The sequence below is a fragment of the Tribolium madens genome, unplaced genomic scaffold (genome assembly GCF_015345945.1).
Source record: "Tribolium madens isolate multiple individuals breed KSU strain unplaced genomic scaffold, Tmad_KSU_1.1 Scaffold_1;HRSCAF=32;Tcas5.2_LG8, whole genome shotgun sequence".
NCBI classification, from domain to species: domain Eukaryota; kingdom Metazoa; phylum Arthropoda; class Insecta; order Coleoptera; family Tenebrionidae; genus Tribolium; species Tribolium madens.
Genome location: NW_025400984.1, coordinates 3,971,146 through 3,994,513, shown reverse-complemented (window position 1 = coordinate 3,994,513; position 23,368 = coordinate 3,971,146). Strand labels below are relative to the sequence as shown.

The 23,368-nt window shown below is 33.4% G+C and overlaps 4 protein-coding genes and 1 pseudogene across 4 annotated transcripts in view; all 5 read right to left on the bottom strand.

The window, feature by feature from the left end:
* Positions 1 to 10,090, bottom strand: part of LOC123004167 (protein singed) — a 12,682-nt gene extending 2,592 nt beyond the window's left edge. The window contains exons 1-5 of the mRNA XM_044397292.1: positions 9,959 to 10,090; positions 6,996 to 7,231; positions 6,509 to 6,946; positions 6,222 to 6,455; positions 664 to 1,119 (exon numbers count right to left, since the gene is read on the bottom strand). Of these exons, the coding sequence (XP_044253227.1) occupies positions 664 to 1,119; positions 6,222 to 6,455; positions 6,509 to 6,946; positions 6,996 to 7,221 (1,354 nt within the window). The 5' untranslated portion in view covers positions 7,222 to 7,231; positions 9,959 to 10,090. The remainder of the gene's footprint in view (positions 1 to 663; positions 1,120 to 6,221; positions 6,456 to 6,508; positions 6,947 to 6,995; positions 7,232 to 9,958) is intronic.
* Positions 10,091 to 10,314: 224 nt separating this feature from the next.
* On the bottom strand, positions 10,315 to 11,155 carry LOC123004182 (annotated as a pseudogene).
* Positions 11,156 to 13,547: 2,392 nt separating this feature from the next.
* Positions 13,548 to 15,215, bottom strand: LOC123004172 (facilitated trehalose transporter Tret1-like). The gene is made up of 2 exons (XM_044397296.1): positions 15,138 to 15,215; positions 13,548 to 15,092 (listed from the first exon to the last, which is right to left on the bottom strand). The coding sequence occupies exons 1-2, from the start codon at positions 15,181 to 15,183 to the stop codon at positions 13,750 to 13,752; spliced, it is 1,389 nt and encodes a 462-aa protein (XP_044253231.1). The 5' UTR covers positions 15,184 to 15,215; the 3' UTR covers positions 13,548 to 13,749.
* Positions 15,216 to 16,935: 1,720 nt separating this feature from the next.
* LOC123004169 (facilitated trehalose transporter Tret1-like) lies at positions 16,936 to 19,772 on the bottom strand. The gene is made up of 2 exons (XM_044397294.1): positions 18,323 to 19,772; positions 16,936 to 18,276 (listed from the first exon to the last, which is right to left on the bottom strand). Exons 1-2 carry the CDS (start codon positions 18,456 to 18,458, stop codon positions 16,955 to 16,957), a joined length of 1,458 nt encoding a protein of 485 aa, XP_044253229.1. The 5' UTR covers positions 18,459 to 19,772; the 3' UTR covers positions 16,936 to 16,954.
* Positions 19,773 to 21,017: 1,245 nt separating this feature from the next.
* On the bottom strand, positions 21,018 to 22,680 carry LOC123004170 (facilitated trehalose transporter Tret1-like). The gene is made up of 2 exons (XM_044397295.1): positions 22,405 to 22,680; positions 21,018 to 22,359 (listed from the first exon to the last, which is right to left on the bottom strand). The coding sequence occupies exons 1-2, from the start codon at positions 22,520 to 22,522 to the stop codon at positions 21,032 to 21,034; spliced, it is 1,446 nt and encodes a 481-aa protein (XP_044253230.1). The 5' UTR covers positions 22,523 to 22,680; the 3' UTR covers positions 21,018 to 21,031.
* Positions 22,681 to 23,368: the final 688 nt, after the last annotated feature.

Sequence of the window (23,368 nt, the reverse complement as noted above, 5' to 3'; positions counted from 1 at the left end):
TTTAAACATTTTTACCATGTTTCTGGTATGGTTTTGACACACCCGAAATAAGTTGCCATTTTGACAAAAAAATCGCATAACTCAAAAACAAAAAATTTCATTCTCAAAACACAAATACATTTTTTATAGCACTTTAATTTATATTAATTATTATTTTCTGAAGGCAAACGATTAAAAAAAACAGCTTGGATCCATACTTTTTATTCACCGTGTATGTAATATGTTCCCAAACCTATTTTGTTCCCTGTTTTTTTTTTATTTGAAAAATAAATGTACGACAGTTTAAAACATCAACTTAAATTTGAAATGTATAACAATAATAATAAATAATATTTGTTTAATAAAAACAGAATGGCTCAAAAAATACCGAAATCTGCAGATTGTACAACAAACGTAAATACAGGCTGTCCGAAAAAAAACTTTGAAATATTTCATGGGATGATTCCTTATGTCAAAATAAGAAAAAATTCCCTATGGACCTATGTCCAAAAATGCTCCCTAAAGGAGTTAGAACCAAAAGTCGAGATACGTGTTAAAGTGTAAAATTGTAGAAATCTTACGAAATTATTATTTAACAATGTCAAAACAAACTCTTTGACGGTCAATTCACATACAGGGTGTTTGTTTTTACAAACAAAATTGTGTAATTAAAAAATGTCTTACCTTTGAAGTGAACCATTCCTTTTTCGCCCCTCTCCACTTGTATGGTCTCATAGGTGGCTTTATTGCATTCCAATTTGGGACTACTCGCCGACTTGTACCCCACGAACCCTTGCTCGCACTTGAGTACCAAAATCGGTCGATTGACCAAATAGAAAAAATACTTGCAATTGTCATCGATCGTATCTGACGTTGCATACAAATGACCCGACCTTTTCGTCATCACATATCTTCCATTATTCGCACGAAATGCCACCGAACCGTCATTCTGCCACACCAAATCGAATAAAGCATTCGAGGAACGTTTATCGCCGGCGGCTTGAATACCACCGCCCGTTTCCAAAGTCCAATATTTGTCTTGCATGGTGCGGATGTACCATCGTTTTGTGGTCCAATCGAATTCCAATTGGAAGGTCTCGTGATCGGAGATTTCGTCCTGATTGGCGGTGACGTCGACACCTAGATTTGTATAAATACATAGAGACGGTTAGGAGAGCCGGTCAAAGCACCGCGAGAGCGGTGAAGCGTGCATTTGTTGGAGGAGATGGATCAGAGATGCAATTAAGGAATGTTGTGGTTAATTAAGAGATGCGTGATTGCGGGCTTTATGCGGCGATTAAGCGTAATTGGAAGAATGATTTATGGGAAAATAAGAGATTTACAAGCAAAGAAAATATCGTATTCAAAAAAAAATGATCTGAATCCGGTTTCTAAACATTTTTTAGTTGTATATTTTACTATTATTTTAGTTTTATATTTACACCAAATTGTGAACAAAAGTGGATGAAACCTGGTTTACAATGTATTTATTAGAAATAATACAGGGTGTTTACCGTCTTGGAGTTAAAAATTGACATAGTAATAGAACAGTACAGAAATACTGTAATCGGGAAAAGAAAAATCACGCAATTGTTATTATTAAGAATGTTATTTAACTAAAATATTGGTACACGGTTTGAGGGTCATTGGAATTATTTCCTTGGTCAGATAAAATTGTATTGTTGCAACAAATAAAAATCGTATCCATGACAATAAAAGAGAAAAATCACTTCATAGTTTTGACACTGTCATCATTTGATTTGCTTTTGCTTTAGATTTTATCAAAATTTTAAGATCTTTTGTTTAATTTTTTCCAGTGAAATGGTTTCCAATAGGTTTCTTAAATTTTTTCCAAATTTATGAACATGGATTGCAAAAAATATTAAAACATTAAATTGATTGTCGTGAATATAATTTACGGTGAAACACAAGGTAATGATACTAATGGCCATAGTAGCAGTCGAAGCAGCAGTTTTCAAACAAATAATATAAATAAATTATTTGCTTTTACAACGTGAATTTTTGATTTAGATAGCGTATTAGTTTTCTTCTGCCGTGAATATCATCTCATTTAAATTTCAACTTCAAGACCGTAAACACCCTGAATAAAAAAAGATAGAAAATCGCGTCTGTGGTAAATTTTGTTACATTTATGATCATTTTTAATCATATAAACCTATTTATTTTATTTGGCAGCATTGAATAATGTTGAGACATGAAAATTAACCAAGCTAAATACAGGGTGTTTTATAAAAACAAAAAAAAATTGCCAAGTAAGCTAAGATACCAGGAACATTAAAAAAATGTTTAAAAAATTTTATGTCAAAATTTTTTGACATTTGACATTTTTTTATGTCTATTGTTACCGATGATCTTGTACAGGTATGTTTTTTTCATAATTATTGAGTTCCTGGTATCTTATCTTAATTGGCATTTTACTTTTTTGTGTTTTTATAAAACACCCCCTGTATGTGTTTAAAGAAATGAAACATATGTATTCATTTTATATTTTTTGATTTACACTAAATTGTGAACAAAAGTTGACGATTACAATACATACGAATATGTGTTTGAAATAATAAAAAAACATAGAAAATCGGATCTGTGATCGATATTTGATACGTTTATGAGCATTTTTAATAATATGTATTTTAGTTGGCAACATTATATAATGCTAAAATAATAATTAATAAAAATTAATGTGGTATATAAAGTGATCGTGTTTTGCGACTGAAATTTTGTTTTGTTTTTAAGTTATGCAATTTTTTTTCAAAGTGGCAACTTAAATGCAATTTTTTTTCGATAAAAATTAAATAAAATGTAGATAGTGGTAATTCTTAAATCATAGCCTTTGTAAAAAAAAGTTTTGTAGTGGGTTGCCATTTCAATTTTTTTTTGCAGAACTCAAAAACAAAACAAAATTTCAAAATTTTTATTCTTGATAAAACGTCACATTTTCACCTCACTTATACTATCATTCATCAATTAGTTTTTTCGAAAAATTAATAATTTAAGCAAAAAAACGTTTGGTTCTATACTTTCTATTCAGCCTGTATATCTTCTATGTTTGTTGATGATCAATTTTATACTCGAATTATGTATTAAAAAAGTGAGATTGATTTTGATTTTTTATGATTTACTTATACGTTTCGAAAACAATAAAAATACTTGAAGCTTGAATCTCATTTTTATTAGGTAAACACTACTACAGGGTGTTTTCTAACTATTACAAAAAATTGCAACCACATATTCTACATCGAAAATAACACTAATTTGTCAATTAAACAATAGTGCTATAAAGCTTCGTACAGATATACAGGGTGATAAATTTCCAAGTTAAATTTTTGATCAGAGTAACCTGTGCATTTGAAATTAAGTTGGCAACATTGAATAACATAACTTTTGCAAGGTCATAGGCCACTTTAGATAGAAATTTTATTGAATTAATAATTAAAAAAATAAATCGATTTTTTTGACAAATTAAATTTAAAACTTATCAAATCAAATAAAAACAGACTAGTAGATATGTGTTATTTAAAAAAAAATGCAATTTATAATTTATAGATACAGCAGTACAGAAAGTCTTAATTAACTATAAAATACCATCCGTCTTTTTTTTTTCAGATAACATTAATTACTGCTTGTGATAATATTTTTTTTTCTAATAAAGTGCTTGTATTTATATGGGTGATAAGTACACTTTATAAACTTTATTTATTTATGTTGATATCTACCAATATCGTTAAGTACCCAATTTGGCAGCCAATGAACCGATAGTTGAAAAAATAAAACTGTCACGTGATAAAAAAGTGAAGTGTTAAGTAACAGTATTCATAAATTAAACAATCTGCAAAATTAGGAAAAATTGAGCAGTGTTGCCAACGTAATTTCAAATTACTTTCATCAAAAATCAATTGAACATCTCAGTAATGATGTTGGTAGTTTAGTGAGCATAAAGCTCCCATTTGAGTTTTATTCATCAATTATCTAAATCTCATTATCCTAAAACGGTATAATGCTTATTAACCAGCCCCATTCCGAGTTTGTGGAAATCGCATGTCGTCCACCATCCATCTGTTGACATTTCTATTGATAAAATGTCCAACTAGCGTGCAAACATTCATGTCTTCTTCGCTATCGCAATGTAGGAAGTTGTTCCAACTTCCAACAGTTGCATTATATGACATCGCATTCCTGTTTCGAGGAAAAACCTTTAGTTTTACAAGTTTTATTATCAGCAAAGTCCCGCTTGTGCGATTTTTTCGCACCAAGTTCAAGCCTTAAAGCGATGCAGAGCAACGTTATCAAAACGGTAATTCGCTCCATCCCGGATTTCGGGGCCATGTGGTGGCCCACACCCACGTTCCCAGACGGCCTTGAATCGGGGTGTCGTATCGATTGTTTAGACGCGGCGCCCCCTTCAGCAACGTTGCCGCATTTAAAAATTTTCAAAGAGAGGCTTTTCCTCGACCGGAAGTTTCCCAAACCCGGTTTTGTGAATGAGATTTTTTTTAATTAATAAAATTGACTGTTTATACACAACGAGATTTTTTGCTTCGGTGATTGATTTAATTGTTTCCGTTTTGGTGCAAGAAACGCTTTTCTCACATTTTAATACGGATTTTCATAACGTAACTGAACTTTTTGATTTGTATCTTCCTCATTGAAGATAAGAAATGCCAGTTAATTCAGTGTTGCCAGATCAAAAACATAAAATTCATCAGATCCGAGTTGAAATATTCGCCAAATTTTCATCAGATTTGTATGGGCATATTACAAAAAACGCAGTTTTAAGTTTAAAAATCTACTTAAACTCATGAAAAAAACAAAAATGACATGCACTTCGGGTTAATTCTGTGATTTCTTGGCTTGTTTTTAACAAAATTTTGAGTTTCTAGCTGAAAAACATGCTAAAATGCTGGAGAAATGCAAAAATATAATGTAATTCCAGACTTAATTTCTTTATTTCTTAGTTTGTTTTAGCGAAATCTTAACTTATTTTTGTCTTCTTTTGATCAAAAACCAGGTAAATCGAGTGAAATAAATTAACATCAACATCAATTGTTTTTGTGACTTTTAAGCGACAAGATTTTGCAAAATAAATGAGCTTCTGGTTCAAAAACGAAGTAAGTTGAGCGGAATAAGCTAAAAATAATATCAATTTCGATTTAATATTGTATTTTTTTTACCTGCTTCAATAATTTTTTTATTATTTATTTGTTTTTATGCTTGAACACTTGAAAAAAGCAAAAATAACGCCGTTTTTGGTCGAATTTGTTGAATTTTTGGATTGTTTTTAACGAAATTTTGCGAAGTTATTGTGTTTCTAGCTGAAATTTGAGAAAAATTGACGAAATAAACAAGTTTCTGTTCAAAACGTGGAAAATACTGAAAAAAAGTTTTTTTTTCATTTTCAAAAATCACCAGATACCTATTAGAATTTTTACAAAAGTTTTCACCAAATCGTCAAACTAACATGAAAATCACCAGATCTGGTGAAATTTCACCAAACCTGGCAACACTGCTAGTTTTATCAATTTGAACCGGTCTAGTTGCAGTTTTCTGAGTCATAAACAAAAAATTAACATAACAATAAAGTGAAAATTCGATTTTTGAAAAAAAATACTAGACTGAGATTTGTGGTTTCAGGGTTGATAACACGTCTTTGACGTGTCATTTTTTAAATATACAAAAAACGTGTTTATTTCGCAATGTTTGACAAAGTGACATTTTGACGACAACCTAGCTTTTTAAAATGTCACTTTGACATAATTTATCTCAGACATAAGTGAACAACTGACACTTCTTTTTTAACACACATTAAAAATTTGTCATTATTGAAAACTTACAATAATTCAATGTTTTGGTAAAAAGTATTTACTTTCTGTGTGAATAAAATTAGCAATAAAATGTTGACATACAAAACGGTAATTTAATTAAGCAACCATAATCCATAAAATTTATTTCCAATGTTGGTAACAAAATGAGTGTCATAAATTGACTTATTATTTTGTTTTGTAATTAAATTTCTGGTCAAAGAGGTCTGTGATTCAATGTTGCCAACTTATTTCAAAGTCATTTTGATTGAAAACTAAATTGAATAATTTGTTATTTGACCGTTACTTCCGAATCAAGTGCACCGATTCTTGCATTCCCGTTCGAGGTCAAGGTAAAAGTGGCCCGAGGCCCCAACATCTGCAAAGCGTGCGGCGTTTCCGCAATCAAAATCAAAGACCACTCACCTTGTTTAACAGAAACAAACTTGGAATTCAACGCTGCGACGAAACTGGCCTGGGGGAGGGAATCCTCCAAGGAGAAAAGTTCGTCTTTCGTGACAGTATTAGACCGGGTTTTGAGTACGGCCTTTGACCCAATGGGGCTCAAATAAGCCCCGGAGCGGTCGCGGAGGGCCAATTGCCCGCTGTGGTATTCGGCAGTGAAGAGGCAGTCCTTGTTACAAGTATCCACAAGTTTTCCTAAGCACAACGAAAAGTTATATAGTTGAATCACTCGCTACGCTCGTTTGTACCTCCGAGTGACAAGTACTTGTTATTGCAAGTGTGGATGGCGTACTTTCCGCCCTCGTCTTGTCGGAATTCAAGGGTGAAAAGGGTGTCTTCCCCCCAGGGGATGTTGGCATCGACGTGGATTTCGTCCAGATTTTCGGATAAATGTGCGAATCGCTTGCGCCCCACCGAGCGTAAGTTCATTTGGGGCCTTGCGGCGAGGTGTATGTGCCAGAATTCGGCATCTCCGGGTACTTTGGCTGTGCAAGTGAGCTTATCTGAGGTAGCCCCCAGGAAGTACCCCCTGACCACGTTCCTGAAGGCCCAGCGGCCGCTCCCATCTTCCGCAACGCTGATTTGGAACTTACTCCCCGGTTCCTTCTCCTCGCTCTCGCAGGTGATGTTCCCGAAGGAGTCGACGGCGAGGTATTTGCCCAAATGGGAGCGCAAGTAGATCAGACCTGGAAGGGTGGACATTACGACAAMTTAAAAAGGGGGCAAGGGACGTACTGTCGCTGGAATTGGAATTTTCGGGCTCCAAAGTCCAGATTTGTTTCTTCTTGAGGGAAGCCCCATTCGCGTTGATTTTGAAACCGAAGGTTTCGGCGGTTAAGTAGCGGTGTTTGGAGTTGATGAGGCCGATTGTCCAACAGCCCTTTTGCTGGTTTTGGGTGATTATGTCGCCGCAGCCGTTCAAGTCGCCGCCGTTGGCGTGGTGGCCGTTGATTCCGTTCATTTTTAACAAACTATAAATCGAAAACATGGGATCAAAGAGTGTCAATTTGACAGTGACAAAACGAATAATAATTTGCGCAAATTTGAATAACTTCCTTATTTTGCACACGATTATATCCTCACTTTTTAGACAATGCGCTGTTGCCAATTTTCAATTTCAAAGTATAAATCGAATTTTGAAAAACATAAAATGTCTGCCACCAACACAAATTTCATGTAAATAACATTTATTAACGCAAATTGCGTTTTTATAAAAATTATGTCATTCTTTGTATTTTTTTGTACAGTTACGTAATTAAAATTTCGGGCAGTATTTTTCTGTCACATCAAAAAGTTCATTGTAAACCACCTTTTAGTGTCATCATGACATTCATGACTGACATGTGACAATTAAACATTTCTGTCAGTGACGCTATTTTTAAGTCAAAATGACATAAACATGACAAGAGTAAAAAATGAGGTTATTAATGTAAAGGTTGGTTTAGAGTTTACATTTTGAAAATGACAATACTGCCCGAAATTTTAATTCCGCAACTGTACTAAGTAATGGGGTTCTTGTCTTTAACTTTGCCACTAGAGTCCTAAGTATCACACATTCTTCTTTTACACAAAACCAAATTTTTGTGGCCTATTTCACCTCAAAAAACGCAGTTGCGGTGTTGCCATTATGCTATAATACACTTGCGCACCCGGAATTTTGGACGATTTGTCATTCGACTGACATAAAAATGTAAAACGGGCCTTAGACAACCAACCTCACTTTCGGTTTTTGTAATTTTTATCCTGATAGCTAACGAAAAAATGACAAAAAAACAAAATAATTTATTGAATTTATATAAGAACACGTATTGTTGGCATTATTGTTTCCGAAAATCGACGCAAAAAATAAATTTCAACTATAACTTTCAAATTTTAGTTTCAAACGTCAATCATATAATGACAATAAAGCGTGGCTTACAATGACATTTTTTGAACTGACATAAATTTGATGTCCAAAATTCCGTGTCCGTGGCCTACAAAATTTTTTTAATAAAAAAAAACTTTTCTATTGTATAATTGTAATAAAACATTAAGGTCCAAAACTTTTTTATAAATATGAAATAATTCGCTGTGCAATTAAGTTTTATTTAAATTTGACAGGTCCAACATAAAAGTCTGACATACACAGCTAAAAAAATTAAGCGAATGTCACCCTGCCAAAAATTCTAACTTAAATATTTCATGCGTAATTTTCACAGCCTAATTTTAATCCATTGTCCACAAATAACAATAAATCTCAATTTATGTCTCATTTTTTCCTTTTTTAGACAATATAACTCGCTTTATTAACATAATTAAGGAAATTTTGGGCGTAATTACACAGACAACCAATAATCTCGTTTGAAGTCAGTTTGAGTCACAATTGTGAGTTTTTAGTAAAAATCAGTGTTGCCAATACATGATAAATTATAGTCAATGTTAAATATGTGATTGTTTACTCATCGATAACGCGTTAATTATGAGTATTATGACTTTTATTTACTTGTGGTCTCCAAACTTTATCTAAAAATAAATGTGTACGATCTATAATAAGATTAGGATTCTTTCGTGATATTTACATTGTAAAATAGCTTCCCTATAGGATAAGGAAAATAAAAATAATGACTAATTAGGATTGTTCTAAACGGAACACATATTCCACGGTTCTCTAAATACCCAATTATAAATAGCAATAAAAATCCGAGAAGAATCAGAAAGCCTAACGCACTTTATTCTTATCACTTTCTTTGTCATTTGAAAAAGAGCAAATTTGCCCCAGTGTGAAGCTGGTTTTTGGAATAGGTCAATAATCGTCTGTTGCTATGGCAATCAATACGGGCTCATCTCTAGTAAACAAATGAAATTAATTACAAAAGAAACAGACAGGAAGTGTGAATCACCCGACCATGACCAACATAAGAAAAACAAATTGTTATGGTCGCACGAATCGCGTCGTGATTTTTTTCCACATTCCCATGGGATAAAAAGGGTGCAGTCAAGATCAAGGTCGTGGTAAAAATAGACGTCTTTAAACCGACCCATTYGTCTTTTTCGATAAGCGGCATGACCGTAGCGAGAAAGCCATAATTATCATTGTTTTGATAAATAAAGCCATAAATGTGCTAATCTGGCACCATATGGTCGGTGGGTCTTTTCGTGCAGCTTATGGCAGATCACGTGCGGAAAAACATCCGGATTTTTAAGGTGGCAACCCTACTTATCCTCCAAGTTGGTACCAATGCATTTATTGCAAAAAAAAATAGCAGGCTTGGCATTGTGCTTGGGTGAACGACATCGCGCTTCAAGGTCACTATCTCCCGATCAATCAACAAAGAAAAGAGATGTGAGAGTGCAATAACTGTCAAAGGTCACGTGATGGGAAATGTCTTGTGGTTGTCCACAAAAAATTCGCAAACCATAAATTATTTAATTAACTGTTGCGACCTCTAAAACCGTTCCCATTATTATTTGAGGAAAAAAGCTTTCGCATGGAATTGTCACAAAAAAATTGCATTACTTTTGCCCTCGACTGTACCCCCCGGCCCAGAGGGCGTTTCCTTGAATAAAAATCACCCAATCCCGATTATAAATTCAAGACACGTCTCAGACTATCGAGAGATACATACAAAAGATATATTTTGTATTGTTTTTATGTAAATTTTTTCTATAATTGAAAAAAAAGGGTGTGTATGTACAATCAGGGGTGGCATTGCTCATACCTTAAATCCCAGTTAGCCCTGCACTCACACAATCACTCACAAATGAAAAAAATCGACTTTTATATTCGGATCAAGTAGTTCTTCGATCGTCACTTGTCACCTCACCAACACCAATGAAGAATCGCGATGGGACTGAAACCGGCCGACCAATACGCGTTTATATATTGGGGTGGGGGGGAAAGCCCGATTTACACTAGACAACCGGTAGCTCGGTAGGGGGCTGTGATTCATGAAAGAAGTCGCCAGGACCGGATTCAATTCATTGATAAGAAAGTTATTAGACCATTTTTGTGGGTTACATTAAATTCATGTATGCGGGCCTCTTGTTCATCCATTAAATGAAAAAAAAAAAAAAATAATTTATAGTTAATTTATTTAGAAAGTTGGTTTTTTATCTTTGTGGAAATCTTGGTGGATGAATTCGAGTTGGTTCTTTCGGCGAAGCCGGGCCATGCACCTGAGGGAAAAATAATCAAAAAGGGGTTGGCAATACTGGGGGAGGTTTACATGATTTTGTGAATTTTGAAACTGATTTTTTGGGGGTTAGGAGAAGGAGGGACATGGCATTCCGGGTCTCCTTGGGGAGCCTCACCTCGGGAACATAACCGGTGCTGGTGTCACTCCAAGTATCTAAAAAATAATTGTCGCCAACATAAATACTAGTCACTAAAAATGGCAGTTAATTATCTGATAAGCGATAATTATTATTGCCTCAGTGTGCATATTTTTAAGCAATCAATGTTGCCAACTTAATTTTAGAGTCAAAGGCCATTATGATTAATTTTACCCGAACATGAGCAGTAGTCTTCTTGAGCCTTGGCCACTCTGTCCCTTATGCTGGCCAAGAGCCTTTGATACCCTTCGTCCATTCTCCTCTTTTCGATCACTTTACTGGTGTTTTTGCCCTCGTTTTTCCGAGTTTTCTTCTGACAGCAACAGCTAATTTCGCTAGTGGCCCTTCTCGACTCCGTTTGCGTCCCTTTGGTAAATTTTTGCGTTTTCGGTGGTCCAAAATCGCTCAAAAGCAAATTTTGCATCAACTTGTGTTGAGGTAAAGCTTTGCCTAATCGTCGACTCTCCCCGAAACAAAAATTTGCCATCGTGGAATTTTGACAAAATTTGAAGTTTAGCCAACCTTTTCACGGCTAACTGTAATCGTGATCGCATGTCATCACTGACCATAAAAGAAGTAATGGTGGAATGTAACCGTTTGGATCTTAACAATTCACACTCTGATTAAGACAGACATGGAAACCGCTTAATTTTGTTAATTAATTGAGATTGGAAGTACATGTGGGGATTTTTGACCCATAACTGTTTTACAATGAAAGAGGAAAATGGTACGGAAATTGGGCGACTTTCAACTTTTACTATGGTAATTTTTGGCCGGCAGATGGTCGATGGGTCGATGCTTCTTGGTACCATATTGTTATTAAGTCGCAAGCTAATTAGACACGCTCACAATTCATTTATTTTCACAAAATTATAATTAATACAAGTTTTGGACCCGTTCAAGTGCGCTTTTCCACTCCTCATTATTGGTGTCCACTTCCTTCAATTTCGACACCAGTTCGGTCAAGGTTATGCCAAAATCGGAGTTTTTCGGATCATTGTGGAACTCTTCGATGATGTTTTTGATCTGTTGAGGGGCCATTTTGGAGTTTTTCGACAATTTTATGAAAATGTAACAAGCCAAAGCTCGAATACGACAATTTGTCACAATCACCAAACTATCTCGGGGTTCTTCATTCAGAATTTGCACCAAATGCATTTCGAAAAAAATGTGTCATTTTGACACCTGCCAAGAATTTGTCAAGGAAAGACTTAAAATAGTATATTATTTATTTAGTTTATTTAGTGAGAAAGTCACACAGTATCACAAAGAGCATTTTGTGTAACTGAAAACAGTCGCAAAAAATGCCCATTGTGACACTAAAATAGAAAAAAGCTCTTGCAATATTTTTGTACCTTTTTAAGTTTTATTTTTGTAGAAAAAATAACCTTTCAAGTTTTCTTTGCTACAGGTTATTAGAAGAAGAAACAATGAAGCTGTATCCTAAATTGTAACTCTGTTTTATGTTATTTTTGGCTTTTATTGGCAAAATTTTTGTACCTTTACTAAATAATTATAAAAAACATATATAAAATCATCGGTGTCATTAAATAGACATAAAAAAATGTCACATGTCAAAAAATAAATGTCAAAATTTTTTGAGAGATTGAATTTTTTAAACATTTTTTCCACGTTGCTGGTAAATTATCTTACTTGAAATTTTTTCTGAGGCGCGACTTTGACACACCCTGTTTAATAGGAATATTTAAGACAAACAAACATTTGAAAAACTGTTTTTTCAGAAATGGACTAAAATCTTTATTTGATGACTTAATAACAATTTTACTTTTTGTACAATTTATTGTGCTAAAATCCTTATTAGATAATATGTAAAAAATCAAATTTAAATTTAAAAAAATGTAACTTACACAGTTTTTGAACCTCATTAGAAAGTAGAAACACTATTTCTTTCGTTAAAAAAAATAAATAATAGTTATTCTTGTTACAAGTATCTAAAATAGTTTTTTTCAGATGAATCGTTGCTGTTTCTGGACAAGGCGACAGCCGAGTCTGTTGATAAGTCTACAAAAAAAACTTTTTAAGTATGTACGTGTTACGAAAAACGTTTTTTTGAATTTTTAAGAATGCAAACTGTTGAATTAAGTCTTAATTTTTTCGATTTTTCTAGAAAATTTTGCGCGATTTTCTGTACCCGGAACGGTTTATTATTGCTAATAACTTCGAAATTATTGGCGCTAGTCATTTTTGTTTGGTACCGTTGGAAAGCAAATCTAATTTTCATCATATAAAAAAAGATAGTTGTCCTGTGTTAAATAGTTATTGAGAAAATTGCTGATAAAGTCAAAAATATCCAAAATATTAATTCAACTTTAGCTTCTAGATTTTTGCAGTTTTCTCAACGCCAATCGATTTCTCGGAACATTTTACATGTGTACATAAAACATTATGTTTGAGGTAGAGTTTTGCTGCAATTTACAAAAAAAGAAAAGTAAAAATTGTGAATTTTGTGAAGTTACAATTGCAATACAAAATAATTATTGTATACAAAATTCAAATGTTTAATTTGGTTTAGTTTAGTTTAATACTATACTTTTTCTAATCTTAAATAATGACTAATATTTTTATATTTTCTTCTTCGTATTATTAATATCCACGGTTGTGGAGAAAATTAAATGTATACTTTATTTTGTACTCAATGTTAAAGAGTGCTTTTATCAACTAATATCAGTGGGTAAAGTAGTCTTTTAGCGTCTAGTAAAATAAAGTAATTTTTATCTACTGTTTAGTTTTTATCAACTAATTTCAATAGATAAAGTAGTTTTTTATCGCCTAGTAAAATAAAGTAAATCTACTCTGATTATATTCTTTATTTTGTACACGAAATTCTGGTAGATGGGAACAAAATAAAACGAAATATTATACACAACGATAAAGATTGTTTATCTACTCGTGAAAAAAGTCCACTCGTGACTTCGTCACTCGTAAACTTTTGTAGATAAACAATTTCTTTATCGTCTTATATAAAAAATAACTATTTTTCATACGTTTCAATTTTCTCCACAATTGAATAACTTTTTCAAGTGAAAAGGTTGAGAAAAGTACAAATTTTTTAACATAATTAGAAAAATAAATGAAATAGAGCAATTTCTATATCTCAAAGCCATCAAAATATGATTTTAAACGAGATAAAAAACTCGTTGAATAAAATAAAAACGACTCAATTTTTTATTGAGCCATATTCCAAAATTTGTTGTATCTCAAGCAGACTTTTCCCCCTTGTTTCCGGCACAACCCTCCAGACAAAACCCACCCCCACTAGACAACACCCAGCAAAACCCCAAAACGTGAACCCCAATCCCATAATCTGGGCCAAATTTGGGAAAAACAGCGTGAGGAAAAAGCCRAAAACTGAGCAAAAGCAACAGACAAAAGTGGAAGCGTGCGATCTGACATGAGTCGGAAAAATCTCACCAAGCATTGACCAACTCACAGGTCCAACACCAGTGGTAAACATAATGAAATAAAAAATAAGACTGCAAACGGGCACCCAGAATAAATGGGAAACAATATTGTGAAAATGGTTGATTTTGAGCCAAAAATACAGTCCTAGAAGGACATGAGAAAGGAACATTCCGATCAAAGACCCCAAAAGTAGGATTCTTCGACCCAAACGGTCGATAAGTTGGGATGTGACCAAATTCGTGCTTAATTGAATCATCCCGATGATAATTGCGCAAATTTCCGGTTTGAGACTACTTCCGGAAGCTTCAAAAATCGACTGCATGTAAGCCACGATGACGGTGATCCCGGAGCATTGCTGGAAGAAAATCAACCCGGATCCAATCATCACGCCTTTTCTTATAATCCGACTTTTGACGATTTCCCCAAATTTGATTTTCACACTTTTTGATAATTCGACATTTTTTGTCATTTCCTCCAACTCTTTTTCGTCGAAACTTTTTCGTAATTTCCTCAACGCAACTTCGGCTTCTTCCTTGCGTCCCACCATGAGGAGATAATAGGGACTTTCAGGGACATAAAAACTGGCAATTAGGACAAAAAGCACCGCTGGTACCACCAAAACCAAACACAGACTTTTGATGGTCAAYAAAGGGCCAATAATGAAACAAAAAACGGTCCCAAAAACGTACATAACGCTGATGCAGCACCCCAAAGTGCCCCTATTTGTGTCTTCAGCGATCTCTCCAACGTAGATGGGGACAATGGAATAGACGGAACCTATCCCAAGACCCAGGAAAAATCTACTAAAGTAGTAGAGGTTGATATTTTTGGCGAAAGCTAGTACCAGATTTGGGATTATCATCGGGATTGTGAGTACCAGGAGTGTTTTTTTTCGTCCGATTTTGTCAACAACAATTGCGCTCAAAATAGGGCCGATTGCAGCCCCCACACTGATCAAACTCGCAAGCCATGACTCTTCAAATGGGGTTATCAAACGGCCGAAGGGATTGTCGGCAATTTTTTCAGGGTTGTTCAGTTTTGGGATCACAGGGGAGGTCCAAGAGTAGGCAGCGCCGGTTATAAACGACGTCAAATTAACTTGAATTAATTAATTATTTTAGTTATTAATTAATTATTACTTACTTGATACAACAGAGAAGTATAAACCCCAGTTGATTTTTTTGGTCATGCTGGACGACTGGCTATTGTATCGTTTTATCTTTTGACGCGTTTAAATAAAATTAAATAAATGGTATTTCAAGGTGATTAAAACAATACAAATCAAAGTGGAATGTTTTATTTTCTTATTTATGCAAAACTCTTTTACCGGCGATTTTGAAGACTAATATCACAGCAATGAATTTTTGTAAAAAATATAAATAATCAAAAACATTTTCCAAATATAATATATAACTAAGCAGACAGAATGATTCAAAAATTACAAAAAAAATTGTACAGAAACAATAAAATATAAAAAAATGGACAACTCAAAAAAAACTCATTGTGGTTAAATAGTTATTTATTATACAAGACGATAAAATTGGATAACAATGGATGTATTTTTTATCATCTAGACGATAAAATTTCATTTTAACATGAAGAAAAGAGTAGATAAAATTCAATTTTAACATAAAGGATTAAATAAAATAGATTTATTCAAAATTGATAAGTAAAGTAAAGTCGACGTAAATGCACTCTTAAAGATAAAAATCAATTTTATCGTCTTATACAGTAAGCTGCTAAATTATGGAATAGTCTTATTAAAACGAAAAATATTTTGTTTTGGCAAAAATTCTCGAACGTCGATTTAAAAAAAATTACACATTTTTCAACTTGATTTAAAATTTTACACTTTTTGGTTTTTGAGTAAGTATTGACGTCATCGACAATTTTTTTGAATGGAAATTTTTAATTTTTTATAGCCATTACGATAGCTCTTTTAATCGTCAAAATGCCAACACCAAAATATTTTAAACATTACATAACAAAGTTTTCGGATAAAAATAATTTAGTAAATAAAAAACATAAGTTTTAATATCAACAAAAAACAAATATACAATTTTGAAACTTCGCAAAAAACGGTGGAAGTCGGTTTTAATACTTTTAATCTTATAAGCTTCTTTTTGTTAAAAGTATTTTTTGTGACAGTCGTACGTCTTCTGCCAAATTTTATTTTAAGTAAAACGAGTCAAAACAAATTATTATTGTACAGGGTGTTAAAAAAATATTGTAAAATATTTCAGGAGGAAATAGTATAGACCAAAATAAAAAAAATTAATAAATATTGGTTCGCAAAGTAACTGTTTCGGAGATATCGAAAATTATTCGTTTTTTAAAATATTTACTTGCAGTGTTCAAACAAAAAAGAGAAGCTTCTAATAAAAATTGTTTATTAAGACTTTGTTTATTTTGGTCCATACTATTACCTAGTTAAATATTTTACAATCTTTTTTTAACACCCTGTATTAAGATCAAAAGATCAAAATCATGAAACAGATTTTGCGACTTAGTGTATAATAATTAACTATTAATTTTCTTGTCGATAAAGTCAAGTGTTGCCAATAATGTTACAATTTTTTTAATTTATATTTGACTTAATTTTAAGTTGTTTCAGTATCAGATAATTGCACAATAAATTATCCATATTTGACAATTAAAGCATTAATAAGAATTTTAACATAATAAATTTAAAAAAGTTATTTCTAAGAAAAATTGGATTTTTCGTTTTCAATAATTTTTTCAATTTAGAATAATACTCGTAGGTAAATGATAAAAAAGTAAAAATCGTTATTTATTTTTCCTAGTCATTAAATAAAGGTTTTAGTCCACTTTTAAAATGTTCCTGTATTTTCAATAATTTTATTATATTCTACTCTTGCTTTCTGTTCTTTCTAGTTTTAATTTATTTAAATTTTCAAAAAGGTGATTAAAACAATCCAAATCCAAAAAAAAGTTTTATTTTATCCTTCCAACAATTTTTGTATTTCTTGCAAACTCCTACCTTTCGTTTCGGGCACAACTTTATAAATAAAAAAAGTCCCGGCTACACAAATAACGGCAAAAATCAAAAAACAATTCGCCATTCCAAAGAACAACGCCATCGAGGGAAAAGCGACAGTGATCACAAAAGTGTTAAGAAAACAAGTAATACTCGTCAAAGAGGCAGCTAGAGACCTAACATTCGCTGGAAAAATCTCGGCCATTACGGCCCACGGCACCGGCCCCAGACCAAAACTAAACGATAAAATAAAAACAACAAGTGATAAAACCGGCAACCACGACAGTTTAGCCACAATTACAAATTTATATCCCTGGAGGTAAAAATACAACGCGAGCAAAAGCAGAGTTATTGACATTCCGGCCGAGGAGCACAAAAGTAGGATTTTCCGTCCGACTTTATCCACAATCGTGGACGCTAAAAGTGTGCCGAAAACTTGAAAACTCCCAATGATTATTGAGCAAATTTCCGGTGCCAATTTACTTCCCGTTGCTTCGAAAATGGTTTGTAAGTACGACAATATTGCACTCACGCCGGCCGATTGCTGCAGACTTATCAGTCCTAGGGAGATAATCAGGCCTTTTCGCAATGATTTCATCTTGAGCAGAGTTTTAATCCCACTTGTGACTTGTTGGATTTGTTGGGACGCTTCAAGAAGTGTTAATTCGGGTTCAAAATTGTCGTTTCGAATTTTTTGCAAACTTTTGACTAGTTTTCCTCTTTCGTGTTTTACGGCCAAAAAAACGGGGGTTTCGGGGCACAAAATGAGGAAACTTGGTACAAAAACCAACAAAGGGGTGAGACAAARCAAACAGAAGTTTTGCACACTGAGATAGGGCCCTAATAAGTACGAAAAATTGAAACCTATTGCTATGAAAACGGCCATGGAGCACGCCAAAGCGCCTCTATTGTGATTTTCAGCAATTTCGACCAAGTACATTGGTAGCACTGCGAAAATTGTCCCGATTGCAACACCAATCATGAACCTCGAGACGTAGTAAAGAGAGATAGACGTGGCAAAAGCCGTGATTAGGAGTGAGACAACTTTAATTAGGGCTAAACCAATCAGACTATTTTTGCGTCCAATTTTATCGGCGATTTTTCCGGCGAAAACAGGGCCGAAAATAGCCCCCAGGGGTAGCAAACCGGCGACCCAGACCCCCTCCGAGTGTGTTATAATGCGCCCCAGGGGATTGTCTTGAAGGTTTTTACTTGAGAGGAGCTTTGGTAGTACTGGAGCCACCCAAACAATTGCATTTCCGGTTGAAAAACTCAGCAAGTTGGCTGGAAATTGGAGTCATTTTTGGGGAATTTTCGAAATTTTACTCACCGATGGCTGCGACAAAGTAGAGATAAAAATTGAATTTTGGCTGTTTTGTGGGTTTCAAGGTTGTAGGAGAGTCGTCAGATGCTTTATAGACAATTTCTTCAAGTGGTGTTTCTTGCATTTTGGTTAGGTTTTGCATTGAGTGATAATAACCTTTGTTATTTCGAGGAGGAATGCGTCAATCGATTTTTGTGGACTTTTTCTTGAATATTTCAGAAATTGAGACAAAATTCAATTTGAAAAAGTTATAAACCGTCTGAGTTTGCACTTTTGTGTGTGATAAGGGAAATTTGGAAAGGTCAGGACTGAGCATTGAGCAAAAAGACAACTAGGTGGAGACTGTTCTATATTAAAGTTTCCAACTAATTTTACATACAAGTTGTGTAACCAGGAATACATGTAGGACAAGACACTTTTTTTCTTATCAAAATTAATAGTATATTATTTCACAAGGTAGAGAAGAGATTTTTTTAGAGCCGAGATGTTTATTCCCCGAGATGCGTAGCATGGAGGAAAGTAGGTAATAAATGCAAGGCTATAAAAATCTTCTCTACCGTGTTTTATATCACTAGTACAACGGTGAAAAATATAACCTTACTTATTTAATGTTGTTAATTCATTATTACTTGCAGTAATTAATTACTTATCTGAGTTATTAACTTAAATTGTAAGCATTATTTTCTTCTTATCGTAAATGAGGTTATATCATTTTTGTTCATACATTTGAGTGCAAAAAGAAACGTAAATTGATTTTTTTATAATGTAATTTGGTCTGTTTATAAATGCCAGTTTTTTGTTACAATTCACAATTTCATAATTTTCAGGTATCTTTTAAACCTCTATCAATTTTTTCCATTTCGTTTTTAACACTGACTATGACAGTGCACTGCAAGACCATTAAATAAGATATTTCTTTTAATAGATTTCTAACCTTTTTGGAAACAACTTTTTTCAAACTATGTAAAAATCTCTGAAAAATTTTACGATTTTGTTTTTGACAATTTGCGTTTTTTTGCATTCAAGTGAACCTATTTCTGCAATTATTAAAGGAATTTTCTAATGTCATGATATGAAATATTTGTTGAAAAAAAAAAACAAAGAAACTGCAAAGAAAAAGGAAAAAGTGTTTTGTGTCACTACCGATAGTATTTGAACAAGAAATAAACCCATTTGTTGTTTTGACAGTTTTGACACAGACAGAAGCATCAGAGTTGGAGTTATTCTGATGTTTTGAATAAGAAAATTTAAGTGTTTTTTATTTGATTTTGCATTAATTTTATCTAGAAATACTTTCGTAAGTATTTGTGATGATAATAGTTCTCAATAATAGTATTTTAGAAATACAGGGTGTTCCGTTTTTATTGTTACAAATTTAAACAGGTGATAGAATATTCAATTTTAAAACAAAAGATTTCTATAAACATGTATCAAAAAATGTTATGTAAGCGAGCTACATCCCCTGAAAAAAATGCGTTTTTTAATGGGGTTTTTCCACTATTGCAGAATAGATAAAATTACAAAAGTTGGAATAGTTGATATCCTTAAAACACCTGAACGAATTCAAAGATCAGTTGTAAAAATTTTTAATCACGGGCGTCTTAAAAGGACTTAGATTTTTGGTTTTTATTCTTTTTATGGTCTGTAACACATATTGTAAACTGATTTTACTTAAAAACGATAAATTGTATTGAAAAAACGCAAGAGACCTATTTTTTGTGAAAAACTATCAAATTAAAATTGTGTAACTGAAAGTGGCAAGAACCAACAGCCAAACTATTTAAGGTATTTTTACCCTAAACCCCCCCAGTATAGGAGGCCCCTGAGTAAAAATTTCGACATTTTATCTTTGAATTTGTTTGGGTGTATAAGGGTTATCAGTTGTACTAAATTTTGAAATTTTATCTACAATGATTGTTGAAATATTGGAAAAAATTTATGAAAAAATGTACCCCTTTTAGGAGATGTAGCTCGCTTATTTAATATTTTTCGACATATGTTTATAGGAAACTTTTATCTTAAAATTGAATATTCTATCATCTGCTTAAATTTTTAACAATAAAAACGGAACACCCTGTATTTGTATCAATGTAGTACTCTCCAACATCGGCATTTACCCACCTCTAAACTTGGTCCATAATGAAAATAATTATTGACTACTAGGAGAAAAAAACAACGGAAAAACATTAAATGGTGAAACTAGGATATCAAGAGAAATTGTTAGTTTTAAGTTTTTCGGGTTGGATCGTAGGAAAAATTATATGTATTACACTGGAGATTAGTGTCTTTTCTTCCCTGGATCATTACTGCAACTTCCACCTGTGAGAGAAAAAGAAACACTTTCCTCCCTTGTAATACAAATACCTATTACAACCTGATTTCGTGCACTTTTTCGTGCTATACAGTCTCTGTTTCCATTCTTTCTTTCGATATTTCCGGTATTGTTCGTTTCACACTCTAATTTCACTTGCACTATTGTTTTTGTCACTAATACCAAGATCACTGTCATATTAGGTTATCGCATCGCAAAATAAATAATCCACAATTGACATCATTTAGTTAATAAAAACAAAATGTATACGCTTCCAAAAATACCTATTTTAGGCACTCATTGAGTTTCTAAAATGACTCAATAAAATATTTAATAAAGTGATTATTTTAGGTACTATTTTTTTGCGAACTTCAACAAAAAAATGTTTTGTAATAAACAAAATTTTATTTTTGTCCTTCCAACAATTTTTGTATTTCTTGTAAACTCCTGCCTTTCGTTTCGGGCAAAACTTTATAAATAAAAAAAGTCCCTGCCATACAAATGGCGGCAAAAATCAAAAAACAATTCGACATTCCAAAAAACAACGCCATCGAGGGAAAAGTGACAGTGACCACAAAAGTGTTAATAAAACAAGTAATACTCGTCAAAGACGCAGCTAGAGATCTAACATTTGCTGGAAAAATCTCGGCCATTACTGCCCATGGCACCGGCCCCAGACCAAAACTAAACGATAAAACGAAAACAACAAGTGATAAAACCGGCAACCACGACAATTTAGCCACAATTGCAAATTTATAACCCTGGAGGTAAAAATACAACGCGAGCAAAAGCAGAGTTATTGACATTCCGGCCGAGGAGCACAAAAGTAGGATTTTCCGCCCGGCTTTATCCACAATCGTGGACGCTAAAAGTGTGCCGACAACTTGAAAACTCCCAATGATCATTGCGCAAATTTCCGGGGCGAATTTACTTCCCGTTGCTTCGAAAATGGTTTGTAAGTACGACATTATGGCACTCACGCCGGCCGATTGCTGCAGACTTATCAGTCCTAGGGAGATAATCAGGCCTTTTCGCAGTGATTTCGTCTTGAGGAGAGTTTTAATCCCACTTGTGACTTGTTGGCTTTGTTGGGAAGCTTCAAGAAGTGTTAATTCGGGTTCAAAATTGTCGTTTCGAATTTTTTGCAAACTTTTGACTAGTTTTCCTCTTTCGTGTTTTACGGCCAAAAAAACGGGGGTTTCGGGGCACAAAATGAGGAAACTTGGTACAAAAACCACCAAAGGGGTGAGACAAACCAAACAGAAGTTTTGTACAGTCAAATAGGGCCCCAATAGGAACGTAAAATTGAAACCTATTGCGATGAAAACGCCCATAGAGCACGCCAAAGTGCCTCTATTGTGATTTTCAGCGATTTCGGCCAAGTACATTGGTAGCACTGCGAAAATCGTCCCGATTGCAACACCAATCATGAACCTCGAGACGTAGTAAAGAGAGATAGACGTGGCATAAGCCGTGATTAGGAGCGAGACAACCTTAATTAGGGCTAAACCAATCAGACTTTTTTTTCGTCCAATTTTATCGGCGATTTTTCCGGCGAGAAAAGGGCCGAAAATTGCCCCCAGGGGTAGCAAACCGGCGATCCATGCCCCCTCCGAGTGGGTTATAATGCGCCCTAGGGGGCTGTCTTGAAGGTTTTTACTCGAGAGGAGTTTTGGTAGTACTGGAGCCACCCAAACAATTGCAGTTCCGGTTGAGAAACCCAGCAAGTTGGCTGGAAAATGGGGTCAATTTTGGGGGTTTTCGAGTTTTTACTCACCGATGGCTGCGACGAGATAGAGATAAAAATTAAATTGTGGCTTTTTTGTAAGTTTTAGAGTCGTAGGGGAGTCGTCAGGTGCTTTATAGATAATTTCTTCAAGTGGTGTTTCTTGCATCTTGGTTAGGTTCTGCACTGAGTGATGATAACCTTTGTTATCTCAGGGAGAAATACAAATGCGATTTTTATGGCCTTGTTATCGACGATTTAACAGAAATTTTCAAATTGAGGCCAAAATTCAATTTGAAAAATTAATAAATCGTCTGAGTTTGCACTTTTGTGTGATAAGGGTAAACTAGTTGGAATTATTTATTTTGGGATTTAGATTTAGAATAGACAAAAGATGACGTGGGTGCATTTTTTTTGAGTTAATGACCTCAAAATTTGATAGACGCTACTGTGAAAGTTATCTCGAGTAATAAAATTGTTGTCACAATAAATTAGTGTCACACTACGATAAAAATAATTGTATTTTCTAAATATTTATTCAATATAAATTTACTTTCTAACAGAAACATTGCGTTCCAAATAATATAATGCTAAAGTGTTTGAAAATTTGATAACATTTGTTCCAATTTGCAACAAACAATAATTATTTATTAATTTTAACATAAAATGTGTTAATTTTTTAAACAGTAATGAAATTTGTAACACACAATTAATTTATCAATTTTTATTGTTTTAATATGAGAAAAAATAAATCAATCAATCCGTCTTTGAAATCCACAAATGAAACAGTAAAGCAATAAAAAAACGGAAAAAGGAAAAACAAACAAATTTATTTCAAAAAAGTTCAAACTGTTTTTTTTTGTCTAATTTTTTCAACGTAAAATGTAAAAATATATGGTTTTGTAGACGCTCTCGAGTCCCTAAAATGAGATTTTCGAACTCATACAACTTCATTCAAAATTGTTTTATTAAAAAATGTTAACATATTAAAAAAACTTTGTAATATGTTGTAATA

What these genes read in the sequence shown, in the direction of transcription:
- LOC123004170 (XM_044397295.1), bottom strand. Translation starts at nt 22,522, where the DNA reads ATGCAAGAAACACCACTTGAAGAAATTATCTATAAAGCACCTGACGAC. An exon ending in CTATCTCGTCGCAGCCATCG is followed by an intron (nt 22,360 to 22,404) that starts GTGAGTAAAAAC and finishes CCCATTTTCCAG; the next exon opens with CCAACTTGCTGGGTTTCTCA.